At 45.9% G+C, this 21,697-nt stretch overlaps 2 protein-coding genes across 13 annotated transcripts in view; one reads left to right on the forward strand and one right to left on the reverse strand.

The window, feature by feature from the left end:
- The window catches only part of DCAF8 (DDB1 and CUL4 associated factor 8), an 85,711-nt gene that overhangs the window by 43,859 nt on the left and 20,155 nt on the right, over nucleotides 1-21,697 (forward strand). For 9 of the 12 annotated variants that reach the window (XM_007481655.3, XM_007481656.3, XM_056816169.1 and 6 more), the window contains 3 exons: nucleotides 5,211-5,330; nucleotides 5,909-6,025; nucleotides 6,579-8,703. In XM_007481655.3, coding sequence (XP_007481717.1) covers nucleotides 5,211-5,330; nucleotides 5,909-6,025; nucleotides 6,579-6,695 — 354 coding nt within the window. In that variant the 3' untranslated portion in view covers nucleotides 6,696-8,703. Of the gene's footprint in view, nucleotides 1-5,210; nucleotides 5,331-5,908; nucleotides 6,026-6,578; nucleotides 8,704-15,274; nucleotides 17,644-21,697 lie in introns of those variants that run through there. The other 3 variants (XM_056816167.1, XM_056816168.1, XM_056816166.1) reach the window with 3 other exon arrangements.
- PEA15 (proliferation and apoptosis adaptor protein 15) lies at nucleotides 9,020-20,327 on the reverse strand. The gene is made up of 4 exons (XM_001369680.4): nucleotides 19,991-20,327; nucleotides 12,400-12,590; nucleotides 11,423-11,578; nucleotides 9,020-11,107 (listed from the first exon to the last, which is right to left on the reverse strand). The coding sequence occupies exons 2-4, from the start codon at nucleotides 12,569-12,571 to the stop codon at nucleotides 11,043-11,045; spliced, it is 393 nt and encodes a 130-aa protein (XP_001369717.1). The 5' UTR covers nucleotides 12,572-12,590; nucleotides 19,991-20,327; the 3' UTR covers nucleotides 9,020-11,042.

Genomic DNA, 21,697 nt, shown 5'->3' on the forward strand with positions numbered 1-21,697 from the left:
TCCTTCCACTTTAGATGTGGATTAATGGTAGCTTTAAATTTGCTTGGGACTGCCCAGGAGACAGTCAGCTGTTTTTGATTTGTCACTCACTAGCACAGGTAGGTCATGGACCTCCCCCCCACCCCAATTTAAGGATTAAGTCGGGGTGTATACATTCCTGGTGGCTAAAATAGGAATAAAATAGAATAAATAGGAGAGAGTTAATCCCATCTTCACAGAACAAGGATTATCAAATTAGAAGAAAGAACAAATGTGATTTGAATTGGCATGTAATTTGAAAGAGAACCAATCTGACTTGTTTTAAAAAGCTAATGAGACCAAAAAATGGGAAATGGATAAAAAGAACAGCTGTTAATACAGATGATCACTATTTTCTCAGAAAGCTTAACCTATACAGCAATCACCACAAGAAGAAGGCCAAAAGTCTAGGAACCACCTTAGCCAACAAACACCTTTGTCTCTTTGCCAGTCAGAGAAGCATAGAACAAGTACAACATGAGATTAGGATATAAATCCATTCATAAAATCTTACTCCAGAGGATGGTGGAGGATTATGTATATATGTTTCAACTCAAGGATCAAGGAATGGTAGAGGAAAAAATGAGGTAAGCAGTAAGCTTGTGAGATCCAGGTAAGCTGGGTCATTACAAGCATATTTAGAAATGAGATTTGAATGAAAGCAAACATTATTGGTGGAAAAGATTTGTTAGGGTTTCTACAATAGTGTTTTCCCTTCAGCAGTAACAATGGGACCCACTAAAATTGGACTCCACATCACACTCCCTTATGGGCTTATATCATGAGGAAATAGAAACAACATTGAAGAAAGCAAAATAGGAATTGTCACTAAACTAGACCAACAATATGAAGGAGATTTTTGGGGGATTCTGCACAGTTTGGAAAGTGCTATGGGATTGATTCCCAGTATATCTAATGTAGAGAGGAAGATTTTCAACAATTAGAGAAAAATGAAGAATGTTGTTATTTCCCCAAACCAAGAAGTTATCAATTATGAACTGACCATATGATGACTACTCCATCTCTCAAATATTTAAGAACAACTTAAGCATGTATTGAGCACATCTTTGATAAAGATATGAGATGAGTGCAGAAAGTCATTCTCAAAAAATATTCTACAATAGACTGTAGCTTTAGCTACACTGTTGATTGACAGTTACAATGAATATATGTTCCTATAGTGTTTATTATTTGTTGGTTTAATATAAAAAGGCATTTGATTTGATAGAACAAAATATGTCCTTGAAAGCGGTCTGACAGGGTTTATTCCATACATATGGTAAGATAATAAAATATTCCTTGATATGTACAACTTAGATTATTTCTTTCAACAATCTGATTTGTCATTTGAGGTATAAAATGGGAGATGTGCTCCCCACAGATGTTTGCCACTATTAAGCAAAATGGCCAACTCAGTAAAAATTAACAAGCATTCCTTCAAGATGCTTTTATTTGTGGATAATATGCCAGTTGACCTGAACCATTGCAGAGTTTCCTAAAATAAGATTTATGGTCACTTTGCAGAGTTCAGCCTAACTAACTGTTCACATATGAAAAACCAAGATTGTTATATAGTTAGAGAAATAATCTATAGAGCTGGTCTGGTTCACCAGTACATGTATTTTGGATAAATGCTGCAGATGAAGAGTGAACTGTGTCAATAATTAAATAGAAAAGAAGGGTCAGCTTACATTTGGGATGTTGTGCAGCTCTTTAGTGACCCTAAGCTTCTTCCTAATACAAAAACTCATTTTAAATACTAGTCATCTTCTAGTGATGCTTTATGATAATGAATCATGCAATACCACAGTTTTGAAGGAATCAAAATATTAGATTAGGGCTATGGTGAGTGTAAATAGGTTGCATTTTTCTAAAGACTGAATTGTGCTTTTAAAAAAGGATAAATATTATAATTGAAAAACTATATGAATGGAAAAGGAGGCAGGCCAGTCATATGCGAATGAATATATAACCAATGGATATAGTTCTTTTGCTACTTTCCTGCCCACGTTGTAAGAAGACCTAGAAGAAGATACCTCCATCCCTCCAAGGCCATTGGATGGACCCTTTATGGAAGATTTATGGGAACATATGGACAAATTACACAAGATGACAAAGGGTAGATGGATTTTCACTTGCTTCATGGAAAGAGTATAATAATGAAAACACAATTTCATTAAAGTATTATGGTAGTAGCACATACTTGCAAAGCTTTGCTGTTTTATAAAGTGCTTTTCTTTCATAACCCTGTATGCTTCATTTTATAAATCAGAGAAGGAAAGTCAGTTCTATTAGTACATGACAGAGCTAGTATCCTTACATGAATTTTCTGGCTCTAGATATAATATTCCTTAAATGACACAATGTTTACTTTGACAAAGGATTGCTTAGAATTTTTATTCTTGCTTCATTTGAACCTCTGGAACAACTTTTTAGGACCCACTGCCCCTGAGGCCTGATTACAGCTAGAGATGCTGAAGCTGGGAATTTTTTTTATTTGTCTAGTTTTTTCCTTCCCCTAGTTTCCTGCAAGAGATGAGGGTAGGGAACTCTCTTCATTCTTCTAGAATGAGTTCAGGTCTGAGGCAAAATTGGTTACTACCTACAGTGAATAAAAGCAAACTACTAGCAAAAACAAATCTCAAAGCAGGATATTAGAAGGCAGCAGAAGGGCTTGATGACACTTTTATTTGGAGTAGGGTAGGAAAATTGTTATTCTCTCTTAACCCCATAGTCTCCTTGGAATTATTTACAAATAGTTGAAGAGAGCTGACACTTAGTGCTTTCCCCATCTCTGTTATTCCAAAATGACAAGGCTGAGTCATTAGAAATAACAGCTTTAACACAGATAGGCCATTTTACTTTTTGATCAGCTAGTATGGAAAGAAACAAAAGATCCAAGCATCAATTTAGGAGGACACTTTCTTAGAAAAGACTTCCTATTTCTTATCAGGCCTGATTTAGTGATTAGTTTCTCAGTACAAGAGGCAGAAGAACTAGATTAAAATTATTCCCAGCCTTGCCTTTAACTCCTCTATAAATTAAATGATTCATTTGAGCCTATTTACCTACTTCGAGGAGGGTCCCATAATGCTAGTAGACATGGGGTTTAACTCTAATCTGAAATCTTAGTTTAAATTTCATAGTATCTTGTAAAATAAAATGTAAATGGAAAAGGAATTTCAGAGGTTATCTAGTCCAGACCTCATTTTACAGGTAAGGGAAACTGAAGCCCAGAGAAGTCCAAAATCTTATAACTATTTAACAGGTAAGCTAAGAGTAGAACCTGGTCTCCTGATTAGTCTTGGCTCTGACTCTAGTCCTTAAATACACCTTTTTGCTACCATTCAGCTCCATAAAGGTAAGGAGGAATTCTGGATTTTTGGCACCATTTTCTAAACTCAAGACTTTCCCCTCAGCCCAGTAACCAAGAGCAGAACTCTTTCTCCTTGCAAAAGCCATTTGATGAAGTGATTCTAGATACTATCACACCAAATGAAATACAAAAGTGCAGATCATAGCAGTTGTGCTCTAATGACCCAGGTTCTATCCTCCTCACTTAGATTTCCTGCTTTTACTTGGTCAGGTATTGTGATCGATGTTACTCTGTTCTCACTAGCTTTAGGATTTTTATGGAGAAGCTTCAGAAACAAAAACCCTGTTGCTGTTGTCTCTTTTAAAGAAAATTCACAGTGTTGTGGTTGGGAAAAACTTACAAAGGGGAAAAAGGGCATTTGAGCATGACACTAAATTAGCTCCATCTTCCTTTGATCATATTTCTAGAGAAAATGGAGTGTCACAGTCTTTCCCTTCACCTCCATGGGACTAGGACTTGACCCCTTCCTTATTTTAAAGGAGGTATGATGAGCCAGTATCCAGAGACCAGTATCTAGAGAGGGATTTAGCACTGATAGGAAGGTTCTCTATTTCATTGCTTAGCCTAGTTTTTCTTGACCATTCTTTGAGCCTGTTTTTTTTTTTTTTTTTTGGTAAAATAGGTTGAAGGGTGAAGACTTGAAAGGAAGCTGGTAGACAGGCCTGTGATTTCCTTGGTTGGCCTTTTGCTTCTCGAAACTTCTGTGGGCCACAGTGTGTGGTGGGATTATTTGTGGCTGAACCTAAGATTGCTACAATAGCTGCTTTAAGCATGAGTATTGGTGTGGTGGGGTTGGAGGAGGTTTGTATAGGGGGGTATCCACAAAGTGATTTTAGGGCCATGCCTTCCTTCCAAATTCTTTTCCTGTCTGTCATCTGACTCCCAAGTTTAGAAATGGTTATTTCCGAGAGACCAGCTCTTCTAGAGGAGGATGTGATCATTTCTCTCCTACCTCAATCGTAGGGAAAAGTGTAACACTGGTTACTAGGGTCTGGTATTTTAATTTTAGACAGCAGGGGGCAGAGGAGTCTTGTTCCAGAAAGAAATATGAATGAAAGTTTTTCTTGCTTTTTGTCTGTCCTACTTTATAGCTGTACACACAGAAGTGATCATGACTGTGGGTTTGTGGGAAGAACCTCATAGATTTTCTCTGTATCAGATTCATTCAAAGGCATTGTGTTTTGAGGCTAGCAGAAAGGAGGGTCTTTTGAGGCTATATACATAGGTCACAGGAAAGGACAATTTTGGGTGCCAAAAGGATAATCCTTTCCCTACTAGCCCAGTTTCTCCTTTCTTTCATATCTTCCTCTTCATCTAGTAAACAGTTCTAAGTTCTAAGTGAATGTTCTCACGTCCATTTCTGCTTTTTGTGGGGGGTGGGGAGACCACTTGGTGAAAACTGCCAAAATAGTTGTCCTATTCTCTGATGGATTGGAACTCTTGAGACTGGATTAGGTCATCTGGACCATGCCTTTGTGGTAGTAATTCCAGTGGGGAGAGAAGGTCAGGCAACTTGACCACTGATATATATTAGTAACTGGATGACTCTTGTCTTCAATCTTACTCCCTTAGAGCATCTTTTGGTGTCCTGTTTTACCCACATGCCAGGGGGTGGGGGGGTTGGGGGGGGGAGGCAGGTAGCTCACACTAGAGGGGTAGGTGTAGCTTTGCTCTGTCCGTCTAGACCCCTAATACTCTTGTCAACCTTGTGAGAAAAAGGAGCCATTGGAGAACAAGCAGTGGTATTGAAGCCCAGTTTTCCCATCCTTCATACCCTGAACCAGCACTTGTTCTTTCCTTCTTTCCTTCTTTCCAGGTGAACTGTCTGGAGCCCCACCCCCACCTGCCTGTGTTGGCTACAAGTGGGCTAGACCATGATGTCAAGATCTGGGCCCCAACTGCTGAGGCTTCCACTGAGCTAACTGGGTTAAAGGATGTGAGTGACTGATAACCAAAGTTTAGCACTTTTTTCCTATCTTCCAGTTTCCCCCTTTACCGATTCCTTTCTGTAGCAGGGCATCCTGGGGCAGCTAGGAAGCACAGTGTCAGACTTGGAGTCAGGAGGATTTAGGTTCAAATTTGGTCTCAGATACTTCCTAGCTGTGTGAACCTGTGCAAATCACTTAATGCCAATTGCCTCATCCTTGCTGTACGTTTGCTTCAGAATTGTATTGATTCTAAAACTAAAGGATAGGGCTATTTTTTCAAAATAGAGCATCTTAAGTTTTCTCTCATTGTCCTTCCTAGCCTATCCCATTTTTAAGGCTCTTTCATTCCATAATTGGTGGTAGGAAGAAGGATCTTTTGAAAGAAACTTTGTGAACAAAAGCCCTTGCCTGTTTAGTTCTGAATCCAGTAGCTCCTTCCCTAGCCCTAGATAGTTTTTGTATAGATAGCTGGGATTTTTCTCTCAGTGGAGAGATCCCAGTGTGGAGGATGACACCTCCAGACTTTCAGGTCACATTGTAAGACTCCAGGTGCTTACTGCTTTGGTTTTTTTCTCTTGGGTTCCAGGTGATTAAAAAGAACAAGCGAGAACGGGATGAGGACAGCCTGCACCACACTGACCTGTTTGACAGTCACATGCTCTGGTTCCTCATGCACCACCTGAGGCAGAGACGACATCACCGGGTAAGTTAGAGTGGGGTGGGGAAGATCTCTTCTATCCCATTGTTCCCCCAAGAATATTGTTCTTATTAAATGGGATTCCCCACATTAGGAGTGTTAGAAAAAGCTACTGACCATCTCTTCCCAAGCCTTACTCCTGTCCTGAGGAGAAAAATGGAAAGTCTTCGGTTGGGTTTCTCTTCCCCATCCTACTTACCTCCCAGCTGGTCCCACCCCAGAAACATTACATGACTGCATTTTTCTTTAAAAGCCCTCATGTAACTTTAAGAAGCAGCACCAAATAGAGCTGGTACCTATGACCTCTTCCTCACTGGAAGGAGGCATGCCAGTATTGTCTCTCTGTGTAGGAAGGGTGCTACATTTCAGTGACCTTTTCAAATCTGAGGAGCTCCTATCTTCCTTTCATAGAAGGAATATTTTCGGGGAGGGGGAAGGTGTTTGGAATCCTTTGATCCTTATCCTTCAATGACTCCTGTGGGGCCCAGTGTTCCTTTTCCTGGTTTGAAGGGCCTGCCCGGGGGGTAGACACTAACATAACCCCTCACCCCACCAACAGCGCTGGCGGGAGCCCGGGGTCGGGGCCACAGATGGAGACTCAGATGAGTCCCCCAGCTCCTCAGACACATCGGACGAGGAGGAGGGCCCAGACCGGGTGCAGTGCATGCCATCCTGAGAGCCCTGAACTCCCTCGGGAGGGATGAGGGGTAGGGAAGGGGAGGCAGCTGGGGCCAGCCTGCCAACCTGCTCTGCTTCTCAGGGGGCATGAGGCTGCCCCTCTCCTGACCTACCCGAGGCCCTCACATTCAGCAGCATTGCACTTTGGACTTTTTGCTTTAGAAAAAGAAAGACATCCAAGGGGGAAGTACAGACCGAATGAGGGAGACAAAGCATTAAGATGCACAATAGGGGGGAGGTTGAGCCCAGGAATGTGGTTCGGTGGAGAGGTGCATGGGACTCTGCAAAAAAGACCTCTCCCCAAATCTTCACTTTTCTTTTTCTTTCTTTTTCTTTTTTTTTGGGGGGGTGGGGGGGGGTGGGGAAGCCTGTTGTGTTAGTGTGTTGGGGGTGGGGGGACAGTGTTACTTTTCCTCTCCTCTTCCTTGTTTCTTTGAGGGACGGGGCTGAGGAATCTTTGGCTGCTCAGCACCATGAATGAAGCCAGAGTGGGAATGGAGGGACCACTCCCTCTTTGGTTTAGGTTTTTTTGATTTTTTTTTCTTTCTATTTTTTTAAAGCCTGGGAAGGTTGCATTTTCTCTCTCTCTCTCCCCACACCCCCTCCCCCCCCCTTCCCTGCTTGTTCAGGGTAGTTCCACTTCTTGCTAGGACTCCCGCCTCTGGACCCCAACCATCCCATTCATCTCTTCCCCTCTTGTCCTCCTTTACATATCACAGTGTTTTGCACTTGATTTTGCCCCCTTCTTTCATCTTCCACCTCACTATCTAAAAGAGGATGGCAAAGAGGTGGGGGAGAGGTTTGAGGATGGGGGAAGAAAGTGTGGATAGGAAGGATGTTAACTTTTCTGTTACTTCTAAGGAAATGTATGTTTGGCGGCGGTGACGTCCCTTTCCCTATCACTGTTAGAGGCCTAATTTTATATCTATAAATATATTAAAAAGCAAATCAAACTTGGATGTCATCAAGTTAAAATTATTGTCAAGGTTTAAATATATGTTCTTTATGAATGCAATAAAGGGACTGGGTTGGTGGGTTTAAGGAAGGGAGAAGGGATTAGTGATGGGGATAAGTGGAGTTAATTTCCCCTTTCTGTCCTCAACATACCTATTTGGGGGTTTCTTTTTGGATCCTGGGAGTCTGGAGGAGGGGCCTCTCCCCAACTTTAGCCTCTCATTACAACTTAGATGCTATCCTTCCCTTAGCCCCTAAAATCCTTTTTCTGCTCAGATTTTAAAAAAAATTTGTTGTGTGGGGGGAGGTAGTTGGGGTAGGTGGTTAGGGAATCTGCTTCTCTTAGAGCCAATTGCCAGACACCTATTAGACTTCACTGAGTCTTCTTTAAAATCTTGTCTTTCCTTCCCTTACCCACTTAGACAGACACAGAAACAGACAGGCAGACAGACAGATAGACATAGACATCTTCTCCACACACATCACTCATCTCCTCTCATTCCTTAAGAGGAACCAGTTGCTCCAAGAGAAAGGTGAGACTTTGAGACTCCAGATTCCCCTTCTCCCAACCCCTAGGTCCGTGACACCAAGCAGAGAGAGCTCTGTCCTATGGAGGAATTGGCCAGTAGTGGAATGGAGTGGCTTAGGGATGGCCTCCTCTGCCTAGGCATTTGGTCATATGAAAGTGGAATTATGATCCTGGAGTCCCTGGCCCTGAGTGTTCTCCTGTGCTTCCTTTAGTTGCAGCCCTCTACCAAGCCTAGTCAGGGAACACTCTTCATTGGCCTGGAGCAATCAAACTCCCCCTAGGCCTGCCCAGCTGGGAAAGAAGATGAATTGGATAAAAATGTCCTTGGACTCTTCTCTCCCTGATACTTTACCCTGCAGCTCTCAGGCCAGATGTTAGCTATTCTACATCGTCCTCCATCAAGGATGTGAGAGAAAACTAAGTGGTCTGAGTCCCTTATTGCTTCTAGGGTAAAGTGGGTTGGTTGGGGAATAAAACTCTGGAGTTTGTTGTATTTTCTCTCAGTAAAAGCTTTTTTTTCTGACTTTCTTTGCTGCCATGTGTGGTATATGGGATCTTCACTGAGGGCCCTTGCTCCTTCCTGTATAAGTACCTTGTTCTCTTTGACCTCTTTTTCTATCCTCAGGAAAAGGTTTTTTTAGATTCAAAGCCCAAACCTGAACTTGGCACTTTGTAGCTTAATGAAGCTTATTTAGAGAAGCTGCTTCAATTTCATCAACAGTTACCCAGACCCCTGTCATTAATAAAACCATAGTCAGGAAAGATGCAGCATTTAGTGCCTATGGGACTTTCATCAGTCTTGAATTCTGATTTCTCATAGAGATACTCCAGAACCAGAGTTGTTTTCAATACAATCACCTTTATTCCAGGGTTAGAACAAGGCCGTGCACACTGCAGACAGAGGGGCACAAGGAAATGGGGTGACTCTCACTGCAGTGCAGAATAGTGGGAGGGTGGGTTAGTATCTTTTTTTTAATCTGTCTTTAAGAAACCAAGGGACAGGGAATTTTACCTAAGGTGACCCTGCCTTCATCCCCTCCCCCCTTCCCTCTCAGCTAAGGGTGGGGTGACACCCATCCTACCCCAACATTGTATACCCCTAACACAGGAAATAAGAGTTCAGTTCCCTTCTCAGTCTCACCAATCTCCAGTTTGCTTTGAGGAAAAGAAGCTATTGTCCTCTTAACTCCTAGGGAGAAGCCAGATAGGACTAAGGGTTTTCAGGAAGGTCCTTAAGGCAAAACTGCGGAGTGTATAGAGGTGTTTGTTAAGGCAGGTGTCTGCAGCAGTGGCAGGAGTAGGGAGGTGGGCATAGAGATTGGGATATTTTGGGTAACAGGTAACTTCGGGCCCTCTGGCTTCTTCTCTCTTCTAGTCACTAGAAAATCCTTCCCACTTTCTACTCTTCCTCAATAGGAGCAGCAGATTCAAAAACTTACTCTAACTGGGCAAGAATAGGAGTTTTTTTTCCCCCCCCCACTGCTTCCTTTTGTTTTGGCTGTGTGACAGCCCTTCTCTGCCACCCTAACCCTCCCCTTTCCCCAAGCTCTCTGGTCTGACCTAAACAATAAGTTAACGCTAGAAACCACAAAAGGGCAAACATGGCAGTGCGGGTTTAATATACATATATGTAGAATATATATGTACACACAGTTAGCACGGTCAGGGTAGGGAAGGGCATCTTGGGGTCCACAGGCTGGGGTCAGTACCCCCTAGTGGTTTGGCTAGGAAGTGGCCATAAACCCAAGGGGCCAGGAAATGGGGCCAATGGGAGTGATAGCAGTGCTCCACCTTCCACACTGAGCCTGGTCTCTTGCCTAGGGGCCTAGGATTAGTGCAAAAGGAAATACTGTAGTTTCTCCTCTCTTCTCTATTGCCTGAAGGCATGCCAAGTTTGAAGTGATAGAGGCAATTCCCTATTAGTCAATGGTGGGGGGCAAGAGTCCTGTGTCTTGGGTCTAGAGTGGGAACATTTCTTCCCAAGAGAAGATTGATGATAGGGATTCTACCCTCCCCCCCAATCTTTCTTAGGCTCAGGGTAATAATGTGAAACAGTCTCCAAAGAGGGAGAGATAAAAGGAGCAAGGGAGGGACACCTGCTTTTTATCATCCTCCCTCAACTTTGGCTACCCACTTTTTTTGCCTGTCTAGAGTGGAGAGCAAAAGAGATTTCAACTTTAGAGAACTCTTACACCCATCTCATGTGGGTAAGAGAGAAGTAAAAAGGGGTTTATTCATGACCTTCTGTCCTGCTAGAGAATGGAGGGAGAACATTGAGGGGATGTGCATGAAGTTCAACCTTACTGAACCCTCCCCACATGGGAGCTCAGTTCCACTCCTGGACCACATTGACTTAGAACTACTACTTTACTCTTGCCTTCCAGTCTCTCTTTTCAGCCTGTTCAGAGCCCTTCTCAATCCCTCAACATTCTTTGTTTCCATCATCCCTATCTTTCCTCATTTCAGTGGGAAAAATTAACCCCCCCTCTGCTCCTAGACTTTGTGTGTGTGTGTGTGGGAGAGGTAAGGGAGTGGAAGTGGGAGATGCAGGGGGAATGTGCTAATTTCTATTTGCATAGAAATAGCCCCCACCTCCCCCTAGAGTGGGGGGGGACTGAGACCCCATACCCTGCCCCCCCCAGGGAGGGGGGACTAGGCGAGCTAGAAGGACAGACAGACAGCCAGAGCGTGCGCACACACACACACACGCTCGCACACACACACAATTGGGAGTGGTTAAGACCAGGTTAGTGATAGGTAGGGAAGGGGGTGGTAGTGCAGTGCTTGCCCCTGCCCCCTCCCAGGAGGATGGGGGTGGTCCATTGAAGGTCCAACCTTCCTCCTCTTCCTCTTCCTCCTTCTTCAAGCCTTCTTTGGTGGGGGAGCCAGCTTGATGATTTCTTCCTCTGAGGGCTGTCGGATGATGTCTGGGCAGAAAGAAAAGGCTATGGCTTTAGGGCATGGGGAGTTGTTTCAGGGGGATCTCTGCTTGCTTTTCTAAAAAAGCCTGACTGGCTTTTTTTAGTCTTTTATGTATTCTTCCAGGCCAGGGATCATAACCAAAGCATCTAGGGGCCCAGCCCCTCCCTAGTGCCCAAGGAATCCTGTGGTGGGAGGGAGTTAAAGGACAGAGAAAAGGGCAGAGAATGACTGTGCCAGTGAGTAGGAAGGCAATGGATGTGTGTAAAGAAAATAGGAGAAGCTTAGCTACTTATGGGGCTCTCTTAGGCAGTGCCTTATACCTTTGTACTTCTTGGCACTAGGAATGCGTGTCAATTTAGTATCCAGCTCATCTTCCTCAGAGATCTTTAGCACACGGGTCCTGTAGTCAACCACCATAGTGAGCAGGTCTGGTCGCCTTGAAATCTCAAAGATGTGCTCTATGTAGGAGAGGTTGTCTGGAAAGATAAGGGGGAGCAAGTCAGAGCTGACAGTTAATGCACATGTCTCCCCCACCTTCTCTGCACCCCCCTCCCTTTTGGGGTTCTAGAGCCAAGACTGAGTGTAGACGGTAATGGAGAGGTTGGGTTGTAGCTCCAAGGAGGTATGAGTGCTTCTAAGGCTGAGGGAAGCATGAACCTCTAAAAATCATCATGATTATACTGCAGTAATAATGACAGCTCACACTCACAGCGATTTAACATTATTACAAGGCATTTTGCTCACAGACATCACATAGGTGAGGAAGAGGTAGTAAATGTTGGAGATACTCTTATAATTAGGTACAGTGGTCTTTTCACTGCATCACACTGCCATTAGGGAGCATAGAGACCTGCCACTGTTAAGATTCTGCATCATTATGGATATAAATTAGATCTTAGGTCATGGTTTTAAGCAAGTGGAGAGGAGGAATGAAAATGACATCTTTTCCCTCAGCCCCTGCTCCCTATCCCTACACAGTCTGATGATAAGCCCCACAGTATTATACCAGTGCTGTGTGATACTTGAAATATATAGAAAATTCTCAGGTAGGATTGGACTGAAGTCTGGAAGGTTTAGATGAGAGGATAAATAGACAGGCCCACCCTTAAATGAATACTTGGGCAGGTCTGACAAGTATGAGGAAGCTATCTGGTTCCTCCAAGCCTCTTCCTTTTGTTCCTGCCCCCTCAACTCCTCCAGGTGGATGGCCAGAAAGTAATCTGAGTGTGGAGGTTTTAGGCATATCTTGAAGTCTCTAGTCTCTGTCAAGGGCATGCACATGCACATGCACACATACCTTTATCCAGCTTATTGTGGGTCTCAAGGAAGTGAAACCAGGCACTACCAGTAGTAATCTCGTCACTCTTCTCACTTGGGATATCTTCTTTGCAGGCAGACTTAAGCTGTTCCAGGTCCTCATGAGTGATGTTGTCAGTCAGGTCCTGTAGGAGGGTCCCATACTCTGCCATGGTTGAGGGTTCCAGGGAACTGAACCAAGAAGAAGGAGTTTAGATCAGGCTGATCCCATTTCCCTCCTTGGTCACTTCAGCCACCTATGTGCTTAGCCCTTTGAATTCTGGGAGAAGCCATAGGTCTTGGTTGATTTTGGGAAATAAAGGGGAGAAGGCCCTTAGCCCCTTCCTTGAGGCTTTCCCCATGCTCAGCTCTTCTAGGTACATGGGGGAGAGAGACAGAGAGAAGTAAGGAGATTCAAGACATGCTTAGGAGAAAAGCAGGGAGGAGCTATAGGAAGGGGGGGGGGGGGGGGAAGCAAGGAGATGTGTTGGGAGAAGGGACCACAAAGACAGACACACCCCTTTCCCTACCCCCATTTTCCCTCTATCAGTAACCCTGGCAACAACTCCTCTGATGGAGGAGGCGGTTACTATGACAACCTAGCTTCTGACTTTCTCACCCACTGTCTATTCTCCCTCTCCCCTCCTCCCCCAAATCACATAACCACTGAGGGTGGCTAGAAAGGCAGCTTATGAGGGGGGAATATTCAGCACAGAAACCCAAGTATCCTAGTTCCGGTCCATTTCCAAAGGAGCTTGGGCCCTTCTTCCTGCCAGGGTAGCATCCCCTCAAAATAGGGTAAGAGAGTCCCCTTTTCTCACTGAGATTTGGCCTAAGAGCTTTAGCTGTACCCCATTTCTCATTTTGGATGGAAGCCTTGACCCCCTGTTAGGGCCCCTGTGTTCAGCACTGCATTCAACCTCATAGGGGGAGGCATGGAGCTGGTCCCTTCATCTCCTCCTTCACCCCCTGCAGGGTCCTTTCTCTCCTCAGACTGGCCCATAGCTCCCAAATACCCTTTTCTCTCCCAGGCTTTGTGGTCCTTTGTATATCCCCCAAGCCCAGGAATACCAAGCGGTTGCTGCTGGCCCCCTGCCCGGTTCCCAGGCCGGCTGGGTGGCATTGAGGGTAGGGAGTGGGGATAAGAAAGTGTCTCTAGGGTGGTATCTGAATAGAGGTGGGGGATAGAGTAGACCTGCACCATATTTTCTGGGTTAGCCTCCCTTCTATCTCATCTGTCTTGCTATCTCCCTCTCCTAAACATCAATTCACCAAAACAACTCTAATCTCTTCTAAGCCACTTTTTCAGCCTTAGTCCTGTCTTGTTTTATAGCATTTCAAGTCAGATGACACAGTTTTGAATTCCGGCTTTGCCACTCATTACTTATGTGACCTCGGCAAGTTACTTCTCTTGGCCTTAGTTTCTTCTATATGTTGAGGAAATTTAATTCATTGACCTCTAGAGTTCCTTCCACCTTTAAATATGATCCTATAATCTCCTGTCTGGGTCTTCATGCTTGGACCCCACTTATCCTTATTTCCATTCTAACCACTGAAACCCTATCACTTGCCCTTGTCCCACTCTCCTGGGATCATAAACTCTTAGGAGACAGAGAGGCAAGGACCAGATCTATTTTAAACTCCCTCTAATCCATCTCCCTATGCCTCTTTTATTGGAATTTAGAAATAAAGGAAAGAAGAAGGTAAGGATGCTCCTTAAATTGCCCTTGAGAGAGAATTGGGCCTGTAGTAGGATGGAACAAAGTTAAAACATTAGGAGAATTACTTCCCCACTCTGTGAGTGTAAATCTCTCTTGAGATTGGCCTAGGAATTAGCATGGACTGGTAGGAAGGTGATATGCTGATGACAGCAACTTTTTCTCCTCCGCCAAACAGCCTTCCCTAAATTGAGGTTGTCCATAAACCTACCACTTCTTGATATGCCCCCCCCCCCCCACTCTCTCATTCTCCAACATGGCTCTCTCTAGGGCAAGCACCCTGACATATATACACGCACTTAAAGATCAAGTATGTCCCACAATAAGCCTGAGCCGAATAAGCATACTAACTCATTCTCACACCAAGTGCAGTCAGATAGAAGGACCCAGCAGTGGCTATAGGCCCTGGTTGGGCTGAGAACAATGCTCTCTGCCTGTCAGCACCAGGAACTGTCTCCACCCAGAAATCTAGGTCACAGCCAGCTAGCTATCCAACTGTGCTACCCAACCCCCCTCCCTGGGGGACTTAGAATGGGTGGGATGAAAGATGATGGGTATCACAACTAGATGTGAGGAATTGGGGGGCAAAAGTGGGCTCAGGGAACTGAAAGGGATAGAGAAAATGAGAGGAAGGCACAGGTCTCCCAACAAGCCTAAAGTATTCTTTGCTTTCCCCCCCAGTTCAAATGGCAAGAACATATCATAGAGGAAGGGTTCCTGTGAGCCAAGAGGGGAGTCTATGAGACAGGGAGGGAAGATGGGTGTGTGCAGTGTATATTTGGGTAACCAAACTAATTTTCATGAGTATGTCGGCGATTATCTTACTTGACAGTCATACCCTATGTGTGGGTATGTGTCTGTCTGAAGAGATGTTGTGAAGACACATCTACTTATTGTACATGAGACCTAAACCCAGATATCTCGGGGAGCCAAGAATGGCTCACATCTGTCTGTCTTTCTGTGTGAGGTCAGAAAGAGGAAAAGACTACTGGGATTAAGTCTGGGATGGATAAGGGATCTTGAAGAATGGAGGGAACACAGGGAGGAGGGGAGAATGCCTAGAGAACCAGAGAAAAGCTCCAGTCTCACCATGGCAACAGTAGCTGGGCAGACTCTCCCCTTCCCCCCACTACATTTTACACACAATTATCATAACAGGGACTCCACAGTGTGCCTGGGTGAGGGAGGACTATGCAGCAGAAGGAATGGATCTAAAACTTCTGGAAGACCCAGGAAGCAACAGCCAAGGTATCTCCCTTCCTGGAGAGAGGCTGGGGAATAGAGAACATAGAATGAGAATCCTAACATTTGAAAGAATGGAGTGGAATGAAGGAATAACCTTAGAGGTAACTGAGTCTAAGCCTCTAATTTGGGGCTTCCCAGATCCGTCCATGTGGGAACAAGGCTCTTGTCCATCTTCTCTTAGCCATGCCCCCCACTCCACTAATGCTACTTCCTTTGTAGTACATGCATAAGAGTAAAGTCTAGAGCTTGTAAAGTTAAATTTTAGGACCCTAGCCCATCCAGGCCCAAGGAAGAGAACTAGGGTTTAATCTGGGTCCTGGGCCTTAGAAATTATCTACTCTGCCTGATTCTGGCTAATTGTTTCCTCTTCCTTCTCAACTTGCAGCATCCCCTACCCCCAAGCCAGGGTTTTGTGAGATTTGAGGGTAACTATACTTGTTTCTACATCGGGGAGTCATTCCTCCAGAGGATTGGCTAGTGTAATGCTCCAGTAGTGCCATACTGGACCCATCTGGCTCTGGGTGGAGGACAGGATACCAAGGCAGGAACCCGGAACCAGAGCAGGAAGTCCCCTTCCCTCTGTGCTCATTCTCCCAACTCTGTACTGTTTCCTTGATCCTTCCTCTCCCCCTCTTCTCTCTCTTGCTTCTAGGGCTCCCCTGGAGTAGATTCCAAACACAAGTTGTTCTTAGTTTGGGTCAGTGCAAGTTAGGAGTTTTGAGAGAGGGAAGGAGATAGATACTCTTTTAGGAAATGTTCATCAGCCACTGATAAATGGTGATGAAAGTTGCCTGGCCACCAATGGGAGGGATGTTTGGAACTAAGAAAAGAGGCTGAGGCAGGGGCTTCTTAGGGGAGAGAGAGAGAAGACCCTGGGGTGGGGATCAGGGACACTTAGAAAGGAAGGCACTGACCACTCTGGGGAAGAACAGGAGGTTGGGATGGGGGTAAAAACTAATAGTAGTGGAAATAGACATCTTTATGCACTATGACGTTACATGAACCTTGAGGAAGTCACTGTTCTCCAGGCCTGTTTCCTCATTTGTCAAAAGTAAAGGTTGGGCTACATGATCTGTATAGTCCCTTCCAGTTCTTACTGTACTACGACTATCCCCAAAGTGGGGTGGAGGGTGCTTGAATCTGCTTTTTGTCCCTGGCTGCAAGTTAGGGATCGTAACCACATTTGCTAAAAATGGAGACAAGAGTCTGTTTTAGAGTATTAGGGTAGTTTGGGAGAAATTTGGAAAAAGATTTCTGCCCAAATTATTCTTTATGGGAAAAGGGCAAGAGTCCCTAAATACCCCCTAGGACTTATCTCTTGAAGGCTTAGGAGGACTTCCTACCCTCTGTGACCTCACACCCCAAACTCTACTCTCTAGTCCCCTTCTTCCTCTCCCTACCCCACTATGAGTATCTGTTGCCAAATTCCCCAGTAAGCTTGGGATAGTGCAGTGGGAGATGGAGGATTAGGAGGCCCAACCTCTGCCCTCAGAGCATCTGCTTTAGCTGCCTGATGCTAAGGGAGGGACAGCAAAGGCACTGAAAGAAAATGGAAGATGGTTGGAGGAATAGAGTATCTATCTAGAGTGACTCCCAAAGAGGTGGAATCTTCTGATCTTGGCACTCTGATCTGCCCAGAGAGGGATGAGAATGAGTGGGAAATGGCTAGATAAAGTTAATGGAACATAACTGTACTGTAAGAAACTGAATGGAAGGAATTCAGAGAAGCATAGGAAGATATAAACTGTAATAAGCAAAGCCAGGAAAACAAAATAATAATACAACACAACAATGTAAAATGGAATGAACAGAACAATTGAAACTGAGTGGTATAAAATTACAAAATGACCTTAAGTTTGGCCCCAAAGAAAAGAAATGAGATTGTGCCTTCCTTCCCTCTGGAAAATTGAATAGAATGTGGGGCTTAGTTGCTTAGTTTTACTAAATTGATTTTTTCTTTTTGTTGATTTTAGGGATGGTTTCCTGGGAGAGGGAAGGAAAGAGGGATATTTTGGGAAGTGAAGGTGATGTAAAAAGATAAAAAAATTTTTTTAAGTGTGGGAAGCAGAAGGAGAGTGGAAGCAATAGGATAAAAAACAAGAAAGGCTTGTCATGCTCTGAAGGAAAAAAGTCTTATAACACACAAGGTATTTTCCATTAACATTGAACTATTAGTAGAATGTAAGCTCCTTGAGGGCAGAAATGGTTTCTTTCCCCAGTGCCTAGTATAGTGGCTGGCATATAGCAAGCAGGCAGTTAATAAATCCTTGTTGAATTAAGAACTGCTGGGCCTGGACATCTTATCTTTTCACTGCTTCTGCCTGTTCTCCCAAGATGGAAGAACTGAGTCCTGGAAAGGGGCCAGGCTAGAGAGTATCCAAGAGTCTTTTCATCCACTTGTTCCTCTGACTGCCCCATCTCTGCCTCATTTTAGCTTCCAAGAATCTCTGTTCCCTTTTTGTTTTCCTTCATTTTCATCCTTCCATATCTCTCTCCCTCCCAACTCCCTTTCCTTCCCTGTCTCTTACAGTCCTATTTCCATCTCTTCCTTGTTTCTGTCTCCTCTTCTAGGTCTCCACAGTCCTTCCTCTTCTTAATTTTTCTTCCTCCTTAGCTAAAGTTTCTCTCCTAGGCACACATCCAGATTTCAGTTGGAGTGGTCTCTTATCCTCCTTTCCCATGACTACCCTTCCTGATAGGAGCAGTAGGACCCTGAGAAGTTCCTTCTCCTGCCAGCTCCATGACTCACTGGCCACTGTGGGCTGGTGAGGAGCCCTGGGGAACACCTGTCTCCTTTGCCCAAGGTAAAAGGGAAAGGAACTAACCAACTTGTCCATGCTGCAGTGTGTTCAGTGGGTGTGTCTGTAGAGTTGGTGATCTTGTCCACATTAATGGTGATAGTGTATGCCTGATAGTCCGTTTGAAAGGCTGTCTTCATGAGTTTATTTGTGAATGTATGAGGCTGCCAAGTACTGTCCCTTACACACTGGAAGCTGATTTTGTGTGACTGTATTGTGTATGTGACTAACAAGCCCCATATCTCCCCAAGAGGGAGTTGGGGTGAAGTGGTTTCCTTTACTGGCCTTTGCCATGCTGGGTCCAGGCACAGAGGGCCAGACAGTAGAGGGCCCAGCTGGCAATTTCCCCAAGTGTGTTTAACCACAAAGGGAACTGGCAATTATAGTGATTATGGCTCTGACACAGCCCTGGGGGCCAGAGGCACACGAACAGCACAGACACACAACCCTTAACTTTCTTGCTTTCAGACATCTGGAGGGGAAGAGACACAAGGTGATGTCAGTGTCCCTACCTTTACCACTTTCCTACTAGATCTCAGATTTCAATGTTTCTTACTCTCACATTCCCCTCATTCTTTGACTCCCTCTCCATCCCTGCCTGACTCATTCTCTTCCTTCCTCCCCTCCTCCCCCTTCCCTACTCTGACCGATGAGCTCACTCTAGGGGACCTCTACCACTCTGCCAGCTCCTGAGCTCCAGACTGGGTCCACAGGGTCCACACCTTTGCTTCATGACCAACTACCACCTTCAAGCTACCTGCCCCTAGCATTTTGCCCCACCGCATACCCGGCAGGCAGGAATCAAGATTTTCTCCCATCCTCTGCTTAAAGCTTTAAACAAGGGGAAAAGGCGGAAATCTGGATGAAGCTGCTCCACTAGTCAGGCCAGGACTGGGGCCAGTGGCCCTTTCACACTCGGCAGCTGGCCTGTTAACATCCAACCTCTAAATCTTCAGTCCTGTAGTTCTACTCGTATGGGAATGGGAGTGAGGAGAAAATGCAGGGCATCCAGCCAGGTTCGTGTGTGCGCTCAAGAATCGAATCGCATCCCTGTATCACCATCTAGGTAGTGACTGACCTTCCCGATGGTCCCCTCCCCAGTAATACAGGTTGTCTCCGGGCATAGATGGCAGGAAGTTGAGGGTATCATCAGATGCTTCTGTTTCTTTATGACCCCTTAAACAGAAACCCACCCCCAATAACAAAGACTCCTCAGCACTCCAAGGACCCAGGAGTACCCCCAAGCAAGATATCTACTTTGCTCTCTCTCCAATCGCCTGGAGCTGGGGTCAGTCGAGCTGTACCTGAACCTTAAGGCAGAGCCTGTACTGGGGGGGAGGGTGGGGGGAGCCAGGAAGGGGATGAAATGGGATGACCCGGGAAGGGAGGAGGAAAGAGCTGGAGGGGGGAGGGGTGCGGCGGAGGCCGGGGCCAGAGTGGAGAGGAAGGAGGGGCGGGAAGCCAGAGATAGCCTGGGCCGAAGGCTGGGCGGGAAGCGAGCTCCATCCTAATCCCAGTCCCACTGAGACTCCAAAAGCTGAATCTGGGGGGAAAACGTGCCGCCGAAACCGCCCCTCCCTCCGGATTCAGAATGCGCCCCAGGACTCCTGCGCGCGGACTCCAGCTAAGGGCCGCAGCATCCGCTGGACTTCATTCTCCCAGCGTGGCCCCTGATCCCTAAGACTTCGGCCCCCCTACCCGTTCCCAACGGCGTGGTCCCAGCCTGGCTCTGGCCCTTGCTCCCTCCCTCCCTCCGACTGGACCGGCCGCCAACAGATGTACCCGCGCCCCTTCCCCCGGGGACAGGCATCTCTACTCGGGCCCCTCTAACCTCTTCGGAGCTGAGCGCGTAGGGGCCGGGCCGGGCCGGGCACTCCGGTCTGCCCTGATTCCTGACCAGCCTTGGGAGCTGCCGCCGCCGCCGCCTCTTCCGCTGCTGCCGGAGCCCGAGCCCCAAGCCCAGCGCTGCCTCGCCCCACCCGGCCGGCCCGTGATGTCAGAGCCGGGGAGGGGCGGGGGGCGGGAGCGGTGGCCGCGGGGCGGGGGCCGGGGCTCTGGCCGCCTGCTCGGAGCTGGGGGAGGGGGGGTGTCCTGCGCCGGAGAGAGGACACTGGCCCCTCTCCTTGACTGCCGGGATCTGAGCCCTTTTTCAGCCTCCCTGCCCCCTTCCTCTGCTCGGCACTCAGGGCTCTTTGAGGGCTGCTGAGAATGTCTATAGAGTGGAGGATGTAAATCTCTCTCCCCGTCCTCTTACTCCTCAATCGCCGGAAGCCAAAGCGGGAGAATCAGGGTTCAACTCCTTACCCGTATTTGGGATAGAAGAACCTTGGACTCCCCCAACCCCACCTTCCTGTGACAGTAAATCACTTCTCTCCTCAGCGGCCTCAGTTTCCCCGAATCACGCGAGTGAAAGGAGTTTGGGGGAGGGGAAGCTGTTTTCGGACGTGACCTATATCGTTTTGCCTCACGTGTAGGGGGGGGAGGGAAGGACCCAGGGAGGACCATTCTTGAATCTTCCAGTTTGGCCCCGTCTGTGCTCTGTTTTCTGTTTGTCTGATCCCAGGAGCATGTTTCTGGCCCCTTCATTCCTCCTGGAGATCCTTCCGTTTTACTAAAATGAGGGATCAGGGTTGTAAGAAATGATGAAAGGGATGGTTTCAGAAAAATTTGGGAAGACTTCAATAAACTCGAAGCAAAATAAAGTGAGCAGAACCAGCACAACAGTTTACCCAGGACAGCTGGCCACGGTGTAATGATAATGGGGGTGGGGGTGGGGGGGACTTAGAACTCTTTCTCCCCCCTCCACCGCCTGCACAATGACCCCCCACACACACACACACACAATCTGAGGGACTCCAGATGAAAAATATTCTTCTCCAGAGAGAGAATTGGTGGACTCAAGAGTGCAGATTGAAGCATTTTCTTTCTTTTTTTTTCCCTCCAAGAAATGGCTAATGCGGAAATTTATTTTGCATGACTTCATATTTGTAAGGGGTTTTGTGTTTCTTGTCTTCTCAATGGGCGGGGGAGGGGCTGGAGAGAAAATGTAGAAACGAAAATAAAACCGAATATAAAAGAAAGAGCTAGGGTCAGCATTATACAAATATGGGCTAATAACCTGAAAACAAGTTAGTGTAGGAGCTGCCACTACACTTGCTCAAAGGATGAAGGCTGGGGATGGTTCAGCCCCTGCCAGTGTCCTGAGCTAGTGACTCTCACTTCCCACCAAACCCTCCTGGGACTTTCCTGCCTACCTTAGACCAACTAGAACAAATTAAAAAAAAAAAGGAAGTGACTGCCCTTCCTTTGGCATTGATTACTACCACCACCACCCTCATCCCCTACAATACTATATTTAAGGGAGAGGGAGGCATTGAGTTGGGTACCACTAGTCATAAAAAAAAAAATGGACAGATTCTTTATTTTTTAATTTAATTTTTTTTAAACCTTTGCCTTCTGCCTTAGAATTGGTACTATGTATTGGTTCCATGGCAGAAGAGTGGTAAGGACTAGGCAATGGGGGTCAAGTGACTTGCCC

Source organism: Monodelphis domestica, chromosome 2 (genome assembly GCF_027887165.1).
Source record: "Monodelphis domestica isolate mMonDom1 chromosome 2, mMonDom1.pri, whole genome shotgun sequence".
NCBI lineage: Eukaryota > Metazoa > Chordata > Mammalia > Didelphimorphia > Didelphidae > Monodelphis > Monodelphis domestica.